General features: G+C 44.6%; 1 protein-coding gene across 1 annotated transcript in view; it reads right to left on the bottom strand.

Annotated features, from left to right (window-relative positions):
* Positions 1 to 1,051: 1,051 nt before the first annotated feature.
* Positions 1,052 to 15,779, bottom strand: part of LOC8051868 (chorion peroxidase-like) — a 37,272-nt gene continuing 22,544 nt past the window's right edge. The window contains exons 11-14 of the mRNA XM_042287051.1: positions 8,262 to 8,480; positions 3,508 to 3,677; positions 2,371 to 2,476; positions 1,052 to 1,109 (exon numbers count right to left, since the gene is read on the bottom strand). Of these exons, the coding sequence (XP_042142985.1) occupies positions 1,052 to 1,109; positions 2,371 to 2,476; positions 3,508 to 3,677; positions 8,262 to 8,480 (553 nt within the window). The remainder of the gene's footprint in view (positions 1,110 to 2,370; positions 2,477 to 3,507; positions 3,678 to 8,261; positions 8,481 to 15,779) is intronic.

Here is a 15,779-nt window from a genome sequence, read left to right as displayed (position 1 = left end):
TGCTCTCCTGCTTCAGGGACGAAAGTTTCTCCCTTTCTAAAGGAAGATAGATTACAAGACCGTTCTTCCCCTAAGAAAGGACTATCCATACCCTTTTTACTAAGAGTGCACTCTATGCACTCGACACAGAACCGTACACCCAACTTGACTTCCACCGAACTACCGGCCTACGAGTTACGCAGTCTGCCCAAGCCCTCACCTCGCACAGACACCGGACCACCGGAAATGTATTTTGTCTGGATGCTTGGGGCCTTCCCTGGTACATATACTTTCGTTTCATTTCTGTATCGTTCTCACTGTCCTTTTTCTCCAATCTTTATGTCCACGCCACCGTCTTAGTGAAGTCTTCGTCTACAGTCAAGCGACAGGGCGGGTCATTTTATTTGTACGTAAATAAAACAAATAAAACATTTCAACAACAACGATCTTTCAGTGCTGTTGAAAAGGAACTCATCTATGTATGATAGGTTGTGGTTTGAGACGTTTTTTCCGGCGGCCTGCCGCGAGGTTCTTGAGTCGTCGCTCCCCGGCTGACTGCCATCAAGGTGTTCGTTCTCGCAGTGTTCTTGCTCGCAAGACCCCAAATCTCGCCACGCGTTGCAGGTACGTATATACCCGCCCATGCCAGAGGGTCTGCCTCAATTGGATCTCATTAACGAGCATTTGATTCCGCTTTACGCCTATCGCGCAAGGATGGGGCGGCCGATGTATACGCCGGAGCAACTATACGGTGTAAACGCGCCCGTGAGAGAAAACTTCGTCGACGTGTAGGCACCAGTGGACGCTGTCTATTTGCGTTACGTCACACGATGGTCCACGCGCTCTTTTTAATTTTTAGACAGGCCGAGGTCCTAAAATGTTGGCCAAGCAAAAATGTCGATTGGTGAGTGTTCGTTTTAAATAAAACCAGCCCGCCAATCCACAAAATATTTATTTGAATGTAAGCAAAAGTATGTATAAGCTAGCGCCCAAAGCAGCAATACGACATCTTCATATATGCTTTAAAGTGTCACAGGTGTTTCCTCAAGCGCCTGTTTATCGTGCAGAGTTCTCATAGAAAGCGTACTATGTCGAGGGTCGGAAGGAACAGGCAGGACGTACTCGGGTTTCTGCAATGTAAAGAAGCGAGCCTTTAGGATAGTGCGAAGGGAGCAAACCTTTGGCTCTCTAGTCGTGACTAAGGTTAGTTGAGTAACGGAGTTGTTGATCTAAGTTTTCTTTTTGTAGAGGTATTGGTTTTCTTTGAAACACAATCTTTCTCGCTAGTTTTATGCTCGTGTGAATGTGATTTGGTGTACAGTACGGGTAAAACAAATTGAAGGTGGCAGTATGAATGACTAAATTAAGTAAAATGAAACGGCGGCTGAAATTTTTTGTGCTTATATCAGAATATTAGGTGAATGTAATGTAAATGTATTTTGTAAATGAGACTATAGTGTATTGCTTTTTGTTTTAGCTGTTTACCAAAAAAGGGCGTTCAGGCCTTTAGACAAAAACAAAACACCAAAAACTATCTCACCCCTCTTCTAGTTCGATCATAGCCTACATGGCCGTTTGTCGCTGGCGATCTCAATTTTTGTGTGATATCTTACTTGATGTTTTTTTTTTTTTTTTTTGAAACCACGGTGCACGAAGAAAGAGGTGTCTAATCAAGGTCAGCCAAGGCAGCAAATGTTAGCTCGAACTTCGCGCGTCTTCCGGAGGGAGGCACTATGGCTTATGGGACTTAGCGTAAGCCCGGGGGCGCGCCGCTCGGCCATGTAACCGGGTGCGCGAAAGAAGGCAAATCACTCAAATGACAACCGTTGGCTCCCCATGTCCATGGAGGGGCCCTTATGGTACGTTTACACCTGAAAAGAAATCCGTTCCCGCGGGAGCGGATCCACTCTCGGCGGCGGCGGCGACGAGCGGGTTGCGTTTACATCTATTTCCTTCGAGCGGCGGCGGTGACGCCGGCTGCGGCAGCTGTTCTCGTAACATCCCATCGAATGTGTCGAGAAGGCGCGAGACTTCCCATCTCGGTTCTCTCTCCCGGACGTGGCTGCTCCCTGAAGAACGCGTACTCGTGACGTAGGCAGCGTCGCGCTGCGCAAAAATGTCACATCCGGTCAGCGAAACGCCTCGTTCGGCGACAGAAATAGATCCCGGACCTTTACGCCTCTCCGCCGCGTTTTCCGCCCAGCGTTTCGCCCCAGCGGCAAAAGCTGGGCGGATCCGCTGGCGGATCCGCAAGTGTAAACGTACCATTAGACACGCAGCCTCATCTCGCGGCCTTTGTCGGGAATGGGGGCGAACGTTAGCCGCGGTTGCTCTCTATGGCGTGGCGGCTTCGTTAAGGCACTTTCGTTTTCCACCGTGTTCGTAACTCACCCTGGTCCGGCGGGACGAAAAACGTTTCGTTGCATGAAGTTTATATGGTCGCCGTTGTCGCAAATGAGCTTTGCCATCGACGTTTTACGAATCTCCTTGAGCTGAGCTGCAAAGAGGGGGGGGGGAAACAAAGAAACGTAAGGAAACTTCCCGTAATTTATATTCCTATAGCCGGCGCCAAGTGAATATTCCGCGCCTTGTGCTTAGGCCACCATGCAAAACATTATCATACACAGCACACCTTGACAAATGACTCCTTCATAACCTCACAAATAATCTTGTTTCATACATCCACCTTCATTAAGTTACTTTGTCATTCACATAATCTGTCACGTCTCATGACCAAGAACGATATAAAAAAAATATCCTTGCATAGTTTGCACCTAGAGATATTCCGCACAACGTAAAATATCCAAGCGTTAAACGTGTATAGTTCTGGCACTATACACCGAAAAAGACGGTACTCGAAAGTCAAATTATGTAATAGGTCTCCTAAAAATTACGTGTTTGTAGCTAAAGGCTGGTTTTACGTTGAATACTACTCCGGCCATGTTGGAGGAATGTCGAATGCTCTTAAAACTCATTCTAATTTGTTCTTTAGAGATTTTTTTTAGAGATTATAGACAGCGCCAGATGTGTGTGTGCGAGGACATGCGGGTATGAAGAAAGTGGAAAGAGCGAGAACGACTGCAATTTGTATTGGGAACGCCATTGTTTACACCATGGTCAAAGCAGGAGCCCCGGTGCATTGAGCACGCGGACTCGGCGGCTGTCATCGACGAAGAGCTGTATCGATGATTCACTTTTAACATCTCCGAACAAGATACAGCAGCTTTATAATTCAAACGTACCGAAATCGAGGAGCGACGCGCTTGAAGCTACTTTAACATTTGCGTTACATACGGGCAATAAAGTTATTTAAGTGTTTAATACAGATAAGGCGAGCAAGCGCAGCGCGTGTAACTATGTTTCTTGCAGGCTTCTTGAAGCTTGGGTAATTTAGTAATAGGTATATTACAACTCGTGACGTAATGGCTATGCAAATTCTGCTAGCGACGTCGCGCAGGGGATCCATAAGAGGGCGCTGGTAAAAAAATTCCGGCGCTAATAAAACAACACAAAAAAATGAATAGTTACCAGAAGTAAACGATCCAGCCTGTCCTTCGTGCTCAAACCAAAAGCGGTCTCCGAATCTGAGTCTCTGGAACATGTGGCCGAGGATGCAGGCAAATGTCGGACCGACAACGCCGCCGGGTACGGACCTCTCCGAGATGCCCGCCGAAAAAAGATCGATGTCCCGAACGTCGCTGAAAATTAATCAAAAGGCAGTTTAGAAAAAAAGACACAGATGCTTTGCCGAGGGTAAGTTCGTCTGCTTCTTTTGCCGGGGTTCTGGTGACTTCAGGAAGCCCAGCTTTGATTGGCTCTGATTGAAGGAGAGTGGGGAGACATCAGGGCAGTTTTCTTCAAGTTCTACCCACTATTCTTCTCTCAGAGTCAATCATGGCTCGGCGTTCGGACGTTTCCGCAACGCTTGCAAAAGAAGCAGACGAACAACAGCAGGAAAGAATAACACACAACGGACGAGAAACACAGACGCGCCTGAAAGAGTGTGGTCGTCTCTGATTCGCGTCCATTGTATTTATGCTTTCCTGCTGTTGCTGCCATTACCAACGCGCTCGTTAAGCATTTAAGCGGTCGAACTTGCGGTCCGCATATTATGGATGCAGCTATGCTTTGTTTGACGTTACGATGGTCTACAGCAGACGCCACAAGCGCTTCCAGCTTATCCAGTGCATTGTAAGTATCACGCGACCTTCACGTGGTACGAATCTGGTTTCGACGAATCGTACCGTCTACTGTCGTCCGTAGTAAACACTGGTTCACACATTCGCATTGTACTGTCTACGACTGCGTTCCAACTGCGTGCGACCTTTTACGACGAGTGAACACATTAGCACCGTCTATTAAGCAGCTCTAGAACACTTCCCATGTGCTCGTATATTTTAACAATCATCCATTCACCATGTGCTCGAAATAATTCTAGAACATGAAAATTTCTTACAAATACTGCGCAGATATACGATCTCGCGAATAGTGTAAGACGTTCAGTTTACTCATACGCGGACGGAATTGTTCCACGGCTACCCGACGGACGGCGCCAGTGTTCCAATGTGTTCTGTAGTGTGCCTTCATTCGAAAGTGGGTTGAACTTCTCGATTAAGGCCCGCTTTTGCAACATTACTGATGCGACGAGGAGTCGATAGCGCCGAACGTCAGCAAGCAGCTGCAAGCGCCTCCAAACCTTGTTCATGGTGAACAATGATGACAGTATGATAACTTTTGTGTGATAGGGGGGGGGGGGGGGGGGGGGGGGGGGGGGGTAGTGCAGCCATCATGCTGACACATCGTACAAAACACTTGGTTTGCGCTACAGACATGATGACAAACTTATGGTCATGTCATGACCGGACCGTGGTGCAAGGAAGAGTTTTTTGTACGATGTGTCAGCATGATGGCTGCTCTACCCCCCCCCCCCCCCCCCCCCAGATACTGTCTCAGACAGTATCTGCGGACTGCAATTTTACCATGTGTCAGCTACGGGACAACGACTTTAAAGGAGCTGTGCAACGATTTTAACGTTGAAAGAATTGGCATCTTCTGCTTTTGATATTGTTCACCTTGTCACAATGTCAGAAAACACACCTCCTTCCATCGAAATGTTGGGATTCCGCCGCGTAATAGCGAGGCAGAACTTAGAATATTTCCCGACCTGCAGCCGCGAGCGGCGGCCATGAGAAACACGCGGCGTGACGTCAATGGGGAATCTTGTAGAAAGATATCAAGTGGTGCGAATACCATGCTCGATAAAAGGTAACTTTTCTATAAATCTTGTCGTTCAAACATATATATAAATCCGTCAAAACCCTGGTATCATCGGCAAAACTTTTATTATGCGAAGTTTTAGTGGCGCCATCTATCCTAGGTCCACAAAACCGCGAACAGCCGCCAGAAGTCGGAGGGGGAGGGGGACAGCGCCGGACGGGCAAGGACGGGTATGACCGGGACCGGATGAGACTTTCCTCCTTTCACCGTATTGTTCGCGCAGCGCCCGCCAGCACATGGTCACGCCGTCGCGAGCGGATGAGTTCACGCTGCTCGCTGATGGCTTTAATGAGAGAACTTTTCCGGATCCCCGCGCCTACCCCAGCAACGTCACTGCGCACGTGACCCGGAAGACGACGTACGAGTTGAGAGGTGACAAAAACCTGGATCTTTTTTGTTTTCTTTAAAATAAAAACTCGGGTATCCAGGGAAAATCTGTTTTCTGTAGTTCACTTCAGAAGTGTCAGGCAGCAACTTCCACAATAATTTAAGCAAAGCCCTAAAATTGTTGTACAGCTCCTTTAAAGGGCAGCTCCGGTCCATACTTTCGATTTTGGGATTATGGCTGTTTTTAGTGCAGTCAGCGCCCCTCAATTGCAAGGTGTATTTTTTTCTCGTTATTGCGCGTAGTTTTAAAGATATCGACGTCTCAAAGTTTTGTTTGGGGCGCGGCCGACAAAACCGAAACTAGCCGCTCGAGGTTCTGGCAACACTGGAAATCAGCCGCTATGTGGACGTGACGTCAAGATCGTTCTCGTTCAACGAGTACGCAGGCCAAGCGGTACCTACCTCTGTTGCGCTAGCCGTTTAAAGATAGAAGGTAAGGTGATTTCGCTTTAATTCTGTGTACGTGATAGTTATCCAGCATATGAAGCAAGAGTTAGTGTGTATACCCAAAAGCTAGCGACTGGAAAACCCGCCAACTCGTTCCGTGCCGTACACGGCGGCCGCCGCCGCGCGTGCGCTATGCCGTGCCGTCCTCGTTGCTTGTATACCCAAAAGCTAACGACTGGAAAACGAGTGAACTAGTTCGGTGCCGTACTCGGCAGCTGTCGGCGTGCGTGCGGTCTCTCGCACTCGTCGCTAGGCATAAATTGTCATCGGGGCTCCGTGGATGGAGCGGCGTTGCTCTACGCCGCGCTGCCAGTGACGTACAGTACTGGGGGCCCTCCCGCTTTCGCACTGCGGGTCAGTCCCAAACACGAAGCTTTGAGGCTCTCCAGCGCGGGCCGCGACGCCCGAACAGACTTGTAATAAGCTGTTGACGTCTGTTTTTTTGTTCTGTTTTCCTCAGGCGCGTAAAAGCCAGATTTGTAAGCTACGACACTAATTCACCAGACAAGTTCGTCCAGGTAGTAAATCTTTGTAAAAAAAAACAAAAACAAAAAAAAAAAAACAAAAAAAAAACTTGCCGCACTAAAAAAAAAAGAAAAATAAATTTTTGGGGCAATCATTTTCTTCTCAAAGCCAGCAAAATTTTTTGTGGGTGATAAAGGAAAACAGAGAAAGTTAGCAAGGTGAGAACACTTTATTTCCCTTCCGCATTCCCACCCCCACCCACAATAATTTTTTTGTTCATTTATTCATATACCCTTAAAGGCCCTCGTGAGAGCATTACACTATTGGAATACATAGGATTTTAAGTTTTCGTTCGTAACTTTTGACTAAGGCAAGTTTTTTTTTCTTTTTTTTTTGCATTTTTAAATATTATATTTACCTCCAGCCGAACTCGGGTAAATTTGAGAGTTGTAACTTACAAATCCGAACTTTCGCGATTTCTTTAAAGTCCCTTGTGGTATTCACAACCGCAATGTTAATTAATACTGCTGCGTAACGGGTTCGAACGATTGGGAGGCGAATGTTTATATAGCATGAGCTTCACGCGCCGGCTTTTCGCTAGTAGTCGTTACGGACCTGAATACTACGCACGAGATTGCGTAGTAAACAAGCAGTGACGCAAAGCAGAACATTGTTTTCCTTCTCATTATAAACTTCAGTGATTGGAGCTAGTGGTTGTGCTCTACATGCCCACCATTCCCCATTCAACAGACATTCAATGGAGCGTGAATGCTCAATCTTCAACACTGCACTTGACAATGACTGTTTTATTTATTGATCAGGATACTTTTATCATGTTTACCTTTTCTGTACATGTGCGGTGGGCAAAGAGCGACGGCACGGCATCCTTTCTAAGCCTCGACCCCTTCGCTGACAAGCCACAAGCAACCAACACCCGTAGGTTTCGTTCGTAACTCTCCGGCGAAAAATGATCGGAGCAGAGCTTCGATCTGGGGGTCGGCGTCCAACGCTTTCCAAAGTCCACTCGTCGAACAACGTTCACCCACACCTTCTCCAATTTCCGAACCGTTGGAAACTTGTGAAAAAGCAGCTCCGGGTTGCGCAGCGGGTTGTTTGAGCAGCCCACAGCGCTACAAGTTGTACTCGGCATCTTTCGAAGGACAGCTGGGCAGTCTTGGGCGCACCGAGTTGCTCGCTAAAACGAGTCTTGGAGTCCTCACAAGAAAATAAACAAAAGGCTATACCGAAGCTACACGGGCTACAGGTAAAAGCAACGGCTAAACACGCAATCACAAGCCGAAGTAGCGGTGGTAGCGGCACAAAGAAGCGCGCGCGACGGCTGCGCCGTGCGCCCGTCCGGAACGGAGGAAAAAAAGAACGATGTTGATATCACGGCCCAATGTTGCTTTAGCGATCGGCAACCCGCTGGCCGCCCGCTAAGGAACAGCGGCTCGCGGCGGGTTGCATTTTTATTATCGGTATTAGTTGAGAATGTGGCGGCCCACGGACGGGAAATTTTGGATGGGGTCGTATTTTGTGTCACTAAAGCGGTACCAGTAATTTAATTCATTTTGAGTTTTGGCCGGAGTTGTGAAAGTAAGGTGAAAGAGTGTAGCGTCGTCCGAAAACAGAGGAGGCTGAAAACGCGATAGTTCATTCAGCCTATCTCAAATGCCGTACAGGAGAACCCCTTGATGTCTACTCACGCGTAGAGGGCCCTGTACTGATCCACAATGCTGCTGGGAATGTTTTGGAGCAGATCGTCGAAGGACGTGATGTTGACGCCCGTGCAGAGGTGGACGTAGTCCACGTAGGCACGCACTCCGTGTTCCCGGGCTCTTTGGATATTGAGGGCTATCAAGTCCAGACCGAACGAGTCGTTGCGCAGCCGGTACAGGTGGTTCGTCACGGCATCTGTCACAAACCTTCAATGGTCGGGCGTGAGAGAAACGCGCGGAAACAGTTAGTCTCGGGGAATCATTCTCCCTTTCGTTTTATTTGTTTGGCGTCCGAAGTGTGTTCTGCACTCGGGGACATGCTTTCTTAGAATTTCTCTTGAAAGTAGGAGAGCGCCACTTGTATAGCTTTAATCGGTGCTCAAAATGGGAAAGGGCTCGTGTGCCCGTACACTCGACTGCGTTGCCAAGAAAAGTTTTCTCCCAGTCTAGTTATATTACTTTTTTTCCCCCGGTACCGCTACTGCATTGTCCCATTCAAAAGCCCTCTTGACGTTTATGAAAACTAACATGTAAATACAAAGAAAACATAATTTAATTAAAATTGCATTGTATATATTCTATTGTATTTTCAGCTGTCGGAACTACTTTTTTTTCATTGGTAGAGTACCAGCAATCTTGCATTGTTGTTTCTGAGAGACGCTTCCATAAATTATTTTGTGCCTATGTTCCTACAACCGGAAGTTAGTTTGCCCCAATGGGCGTCTGGTGCCTTGGCTGGATAGATGAGAAATTTAGCCAGTGCAGTGCAACCGCTGGCGTGGGGTCTTTAACGTGCACCACGCAGTAGTGATACATGACCGCACGCCGGTATGATGCTCATCCAGATCGAAACGGGCATAGGGTGACCACCTTCCTCCTAGCGAAATGCGGGACACTCGGGGCAAAGGGGGTGAAGGGGGGGGGGGGGGGGGGGGAGTTAGAGGAAATATTAACACACACACACACAACGAACCTAGGCTCTGTTAACACATTTATTATCCTGCACTGTTGATACACCTTCTGATTGTATTTCAGCAGTTAAGCTGGAATAATTTCCACTCCCAGTGATATATCTGTTTTAATGCAAAAGATGTTATTAAATCTGTCCAAGTTGAAAACATAAAATCGATGATATCAGAACTCAATGCATGAAATGGAAATAAGAAACAGCAAATCTTTTTCAAATTATTGTTTCCTGCCAACGCTTACTTTTATCAACATGGTCATACGCAATGTTTTATCATTATGTTATTTTTCGACCGTTGCAAATGTGACTGCCTTCACTAAAAAAAAAAAAAAAATCACAGCAACTCTTTTGCATTGACACAGCAATTTGAAAATTATTACAATATTTCATATTCAAACTTTTGGCGAGCAATTTTTCTTACGATATTTTGCCACCAAAGGGACAGGCACAACGGCGCATGCGCGTCGAATCTGCAGCAAGGAGGAAGGTCGCTTCCCGCAATGCTTGGATAGGAAATGGCGTATCATTGCGATTCACACGATTACCATGCGACCTCCGCGCTTTCCCGTGCCCCGTTGTTCGGCAGCACCATGAGTTCAGGAGTGAATTTTACGACAGTGTGAAATGCGGGACATTTTGATGATTTTGGAATTTCTCGCGGTACGCGGGACACGAGCCCTCAATGCGGGACGGTCCCGCGAGTCGTGGTACGGGTGGTCACCCTAAACGGGCAGGGGTCAGGATTGAGCCCAGGATCCCTGGATTTTGCATGGAGAGCTTTCGCCGAGCGTGCTCCTTGCTGGTGTGCGCTCGCTCACTCATACATCGATACTCTTATGCTTCCATATGTGCCCTAGTTCTTTGCAGAAACAACAAACGTTTGCTGCAACTTTTATCTCCAAAGTTCTTTAATGCACGAAATGCCGTAATGTAAGAAGCGATATCTTGCATTTGTTTAGAAATCGTTAAGACAGCCGTTTCGGGTAGTGTAGAGAAAGTACACTGGAGAGGAGAGAGAACTGTGAAATATTGACTATAAAGTGCACATATTAGTAATAGCATTAGAAAAAAACAATATCAATGCTGTCAGCAATCCAGGCGGGAAAATGGTCGACAAGTGCTGATTGTTGGGTAAGTTGATATGGTACGTTAGAAAACATGATTGCGCTTTGAAGACAGGGACATAGGAAGAACAGACACCACAGAACGCTAACTTTCAACTGATTTAATTCAAGAGCCTCAGCGTAGAAACACACTGCGTCACCGCACCACATCTCAACCAATCCGTGGCCCCGCCACGGACCGCAAGTACGCTAACCCCTTATCCACCAAGTCAATTGACGCCACACTGACACAACACGTGCCGAAACTATTTATAGCGTCAGCCTCCATAATCTCTCTAACAGTCTTAACTTAGTGCCTAGCGAGAACAGTAGAAGAAGAAAATAATGGTTTGCACCCGCAGTCAAGACAGTGACACGACAGGCAGATGTTTAAATGTACGGCTAGGGGAACACTACCAGATAGTGAAGGGGGTTCGGGATGGGCCATCTGTCGTGTCACTGTCTTGACTGCGGGTGCAAACCATTATTTGCTTCTCCTACTGTTCTCGCTAGGCCCAAGGTTAAGACTGTTAGAGATATTATGGAGGCTGATGCTATAAATAGTTCCGACACGTGCTGTGTCAGTGTGGCGTCAATTGACTTGGCGGATAAAGAGTTAGCGTACTTGCGGTGCGTGGCGGGGCCACGGATTGGTTGAGATGTGGTGCGGTGATGCAGCGTGTTTGTACGCTGAGGCTCTTGAATTAAATCAGTTGAAAGTTAGCGCTCCGTTGTGTCTGTTCTTCCTATGTCCCTGTTTTCAAAGCGCAATCATGTTTTCTAAGGGAAAATGGTTCCAGTCTATAGATGTTTGTGGCGTAAAAAATATTTAAATAATGAAGTTCTGAAGTTTGGAATAGAAACCTTATGACTATAGTCAATGCAAGGAGATATGTAGATTGATGGAGTAATTAGTTTATGACAGTGGTTAACATTTTGATGAAATATTTTATAAAAAAGACACAAACGAGTGTTGTTTTTTTTTGCGGTGAATTAGTAACGGCAGACGGTAGAGTACTTTTCATTGTAGTAACGCTGGCAGTGCGATGATAGTTTGTCAATATAAAACGAGCTGAGCGGTTTTGAATGGATTTAATAAGAATAATTAGTGACGAGTGAGCGGGGTCCGACACAGAAGCAGCATAATTTAAGTTTGGACAGATTAGGGTTTTGTACATGGTTAGTTTTAATGAAGGTAGAGCGAGAAATTTATTTGGAAGTATCCTAACATATGGTTAGCACTGTTGATTATGTATTCAATATGAATCTTTCAAGAAAGGTTAGAAGTTATATGAACACCAATATATTTGTAAACCGACACTGAAGTGAGGGGATTGCTGTTAAGATCATAAGTATGACACACCGATTGAGCATATGACACTCTCATCGATATGCATTTGTCAGTGTTTAGTTCCATTAGCCACTGGTTACACTACTGTGATATACGATTAAGGTCAGATTGTAGAAGAATAGTGTCAGATATGTCGGTCATCTTCCCGTATATTACGCAATCGTCAGCAAAATGGCAAATAGAAGAAGACAAGTTCTGCACCAAGTCATTAATGTAAATAAGAAAGAGTAATGGGCCAAGCACTGAGCACTGAGGGACACCCGAGGTGACTGCAACAGTTTACAAATTCGTACTATAGGCAGCATATGTATGTTCAGGAAAATGTGTTCCACTTTTAGTACAAATAGTTGAGCGCATTTCAACCTACGTTCTGTGAGCACTTGGCTTGCCCATAACATCAGCGAATAAACCTATTCCTAAATAGACCTTTTGCTATATTACCCAAGCATCAAGGAGAATTTAGGGATCGGTGTTCCACGCTCCACACGCGCACGCCTTCCCCGTATAAAAGATTCGAAGTAAATAACCAAAAGAAAGAGTTGACGAACGCGCGTGCAAGATGCCATTGGTTTCAGGTATTTGCTCTAGAAAAGTTACCACTGTTGACGCCAGCACGTGCGGCTCGTGGAACACCAATTCCTGCATTCTTTTTGATGCTTCGGTAATATAGCAATAGGAAACTAGACATTTTGTTAAATTACCCGAGCACCAAAGAGCAGGCTGCAAGTATAGCTACACACGCGGGTGGTTATCATTTGAGCCCGTTCTCGTTTCGACCTTCTCAGTTGGCCCTTCTCAAAACAACCATTCTCAAAAAGATCTTCTCGCTTTTATTCGTCGTATTTGGCCCTTTCCCGTTTCGTCTTTCGCATTCCAACCCTCCTCATTTGGACCCGTTCTCGTTTCGCCCTTTTCACCTGGCCCTTTTCAAAACAGTCATTCTCAAAAATATATATATTTTTTTTTTATTTGTTTTGCGGGTTTGCCGCGTAGGGGGCAGAGATAAAGGCGTGATGCCTGACAAAGCCTCTGCCCCCTAAAGTCCAGCAGCTCAAAGTAGTTACATATTAACAGATTCTACAAAACATCATACAGGTAAAATAAAACAAGAGAAACAACTCAAAGAAACAAGAAGAATAGACACTATATTCATTTGCTAAAAAAAACTCTATAAACGAGTGTTGGTCGTAAGAAACCAAAAACAGTAACAACAAACAGTAACAACAAAAAACTAGAATGCAATCTTGTGCTCCTCCGACATATCAGCATCACAAGCAAGTTCTCATGAAGGAATACAATGAAAACAAAGCTTTGAAATTAGCTATATCTAGTGATTGTATTCTTGGTGAAATACACTATCCAAATGAGAATGCGATTTCACTGCCAACCAGGAAACTTCTACAATCCCTTTTAAAACCAGGTAACGTGTTGTTAAAGTTAATGTTGAAGTCCCTTCTATTTAGAGTTTTAGTTGTTTAAAAAATGAAAGTTTGTTGACCATAGTTGGTTCTTATGGCCGGCATCCTTCGCTTCGGATTTCTGATCGGATATGCACTAAGGCTGTTCACTGGTGTGGTGTAAAGTCGATTTTTATGTATCCACAGTAAAAGTTTGAAGTAATATATTTGATCTGCCTTAAGAATATTATATTTGATGAAGAGTGGTTGTGTTCTTAAATTTCTGGCATCCCCTTTATAATTTTCACACATTCGTAAGATTTTTTTTTGCAAAAGGATAATTTTATTATAATTCGCCGCCGTCGTCGTTCCCCAGACCAGAATACCATAACAAATTTTGGAGTAGAATAAGGAATAATACAATGTGTGTTCTAACCAGGTCGGTATCAGATTTTGTATTCTATAAATGCATCCTGTTACCCGGGATAAATCAGACTTTAGTTTGTTTACATGGCAATTCCATGATAGATCCTCAGCAAACCAGACGCCCAAAAATTTTTGTTCTGCTACCTGCTCCAATGTTGTGCCTTCGTATATTACTTTAATGGAACTATAGTCTTGCTTATTTGCTGGTTTAAAAATGATATACTTAGTTTTTTTTGTATTTAATTGTAGACGATTTATTTGCAACCATATTGATAATTTTGAAAGACATTCATTAGCCAACTTCTCGACGCACCTTTTCGTCGCACCAGCAAAGAATATATTTGTGTCGTCGGCATACATTATTAGTTCAGGGGAACCTGGTATTGTCGTAATGTCATTAATGTACACGAGAAATAACAGAGGGCCTAAAATAGAGCCTTGAGGAACACCATGTCGTATTTTCAATTTATTAGATGAATGGTCATTTATAGATACATATTGATAACGATCTGAAAGATACATTTTTATTAGTCTTAGTGCAACTCCTCGTACAGCGTAGATTTCAAGTTTTTTCAATAGAATGTTGTGCTGCACGGTATCAAACGCTTTTTGTAGGTCCAAAAAAACTCCAAGAGTCAATAATTTGTTTTCAATATTTTCAACAATTTAATCCTTTATATCAATTAGTGCTTGTTCCGCAGACCTATTTTTCTGAAAACCGTATTGAGCCTGCGTTATTGCTTGGTGCTTCTGAAAAAAACTCGTAAGCCTGTCATTGATAATGCGCTCAAAAATCTTTGAAAATACTGGAAGAACCGAGATCGGCCTATAATTATTAATATTTTCCTCTCCTCCTCCCTTATACACAGGAATTACCTTGGCTATTTTTAATTCTTCGGGAAAATCACCAGACTCTAGCATCATATTTATTATATGGGACAAAATGGGACTTATAATGCCCGCGGTCTGTTTTATAGGTAAAGATTTTATTCCATCATCTCCAGCGGCCACATCATTTTTTAAGTTTCCAATTATTCTTTGCACTTCATTTGACGTGGTTGGAATTAGCATGATAGACTGCATCTGATTCATCGTGGACACACTGTTATCTGTGCTGACACTATTCCCCATGTACGTGCCTACGTCAATAAAATGCCGATTCATTTCGTCTGCTAGTTCTTTTCCAGATACATTTCTATTGTCTATTAATATTTCCTTCAAGCTATATCGTGTTGACCTTCTATTGGTTAAATCATTTACGGTGTCCCATACTTTTCGACTATCATTGTGATGATGCAGAAACTTATCTTGATAATAATCGCACTTCGCGCTCTTCAGATCGGTGTTCAGTTTGTTTCGAAACCTTTTGAATTCAGTTAAAAGAGAGAGATCCCGACTTGCTTTGACCCGTCGCACTTGACTCTTTCTGTACCAAACTCGTTTTTTTTTTAATGTAATATTAAAACATTGATATACTTTGTGTTTTGTGTGTGTGTGTGTGTATGTGCCACACTACAGGCATACTCTCTCTGCTAAGGATCTTAGCAGTGCGTCGAGGTCGTCGTGAAAAGCTACTAGCTTCCAATAAAACAGACCAACTATTTATCGCAGCCAGATCATATTCCGAAATGTCGCGTTGTTTAAGGTCTCTCGTTTTGGGACAATGCCACTACTTCTATAATGCAGTGGTTCTTAAAAGAGGACCACTGCATCGCGGACCCCTAGGATGTCTGCGAAGACATCCTAGGGGTCCGCGAAGCCCTGTCTCATCAGTCAGGCACGACAATATTAGTTGTCTTTCTTCACGTTGAGAAGAAACGTTCCAATTTTCGGGAGAGTACTCTCGTGTGTATGTCAATGAGATAAGTCTATTTTACTTCAGCAATTACTTATATCCCTTTATTAAATCATTATCATGATAATCTATACCTTTCTATGCCCCTCACCCCTAACGGGGTCCTCCATCATCTCCGCCTTTCTACAAGGCGTCTGCGAAACATCAATGGTTAAGAACCACTGCTATTATGTATGCTATTTCTGTTCAAACAAAGTTTCCAAATTAAATGTTTATCGCTTTTTTCTCTCGTTTGCTTAGAGGAAGCGAAGCAGGCGTCAATGTAGGATTCTCAGTGCGTACCTCTACACATCATATATCTGATGGTATGTTGGGGGCCGAAGCAAGGTAGGGCTCATCAACAAAGCCGCGAAGGCATAACGACGTTAGAAGCATGCCGAACGAGTGCCATTCGGTTGTAGCGCGAA

Source organism: Ixodes scapularis, unplaced genomic scaffold (assembly GCF_016920785.2).
Source record: "Ixodes scapularis isolate PalLabHiFi unplaced genomic scaffold, ASM1692078v2 PGA_scaffold8__174_contigs__length_109621045, whole genome shotgun sequence".
In the NCBI taxonomy this organism is placed as follows: Eukaryota; Metazoa; Arthropoda; class Arachnida; order Ixodida; family Ixodidae; genus Ixodes; species Ixodes scapularis.
The sequence above is the reverse complement of the archived record's forward strand: the minus strand, read 5'-3'. Positions and strand labels throughout refer to the sequence as shown.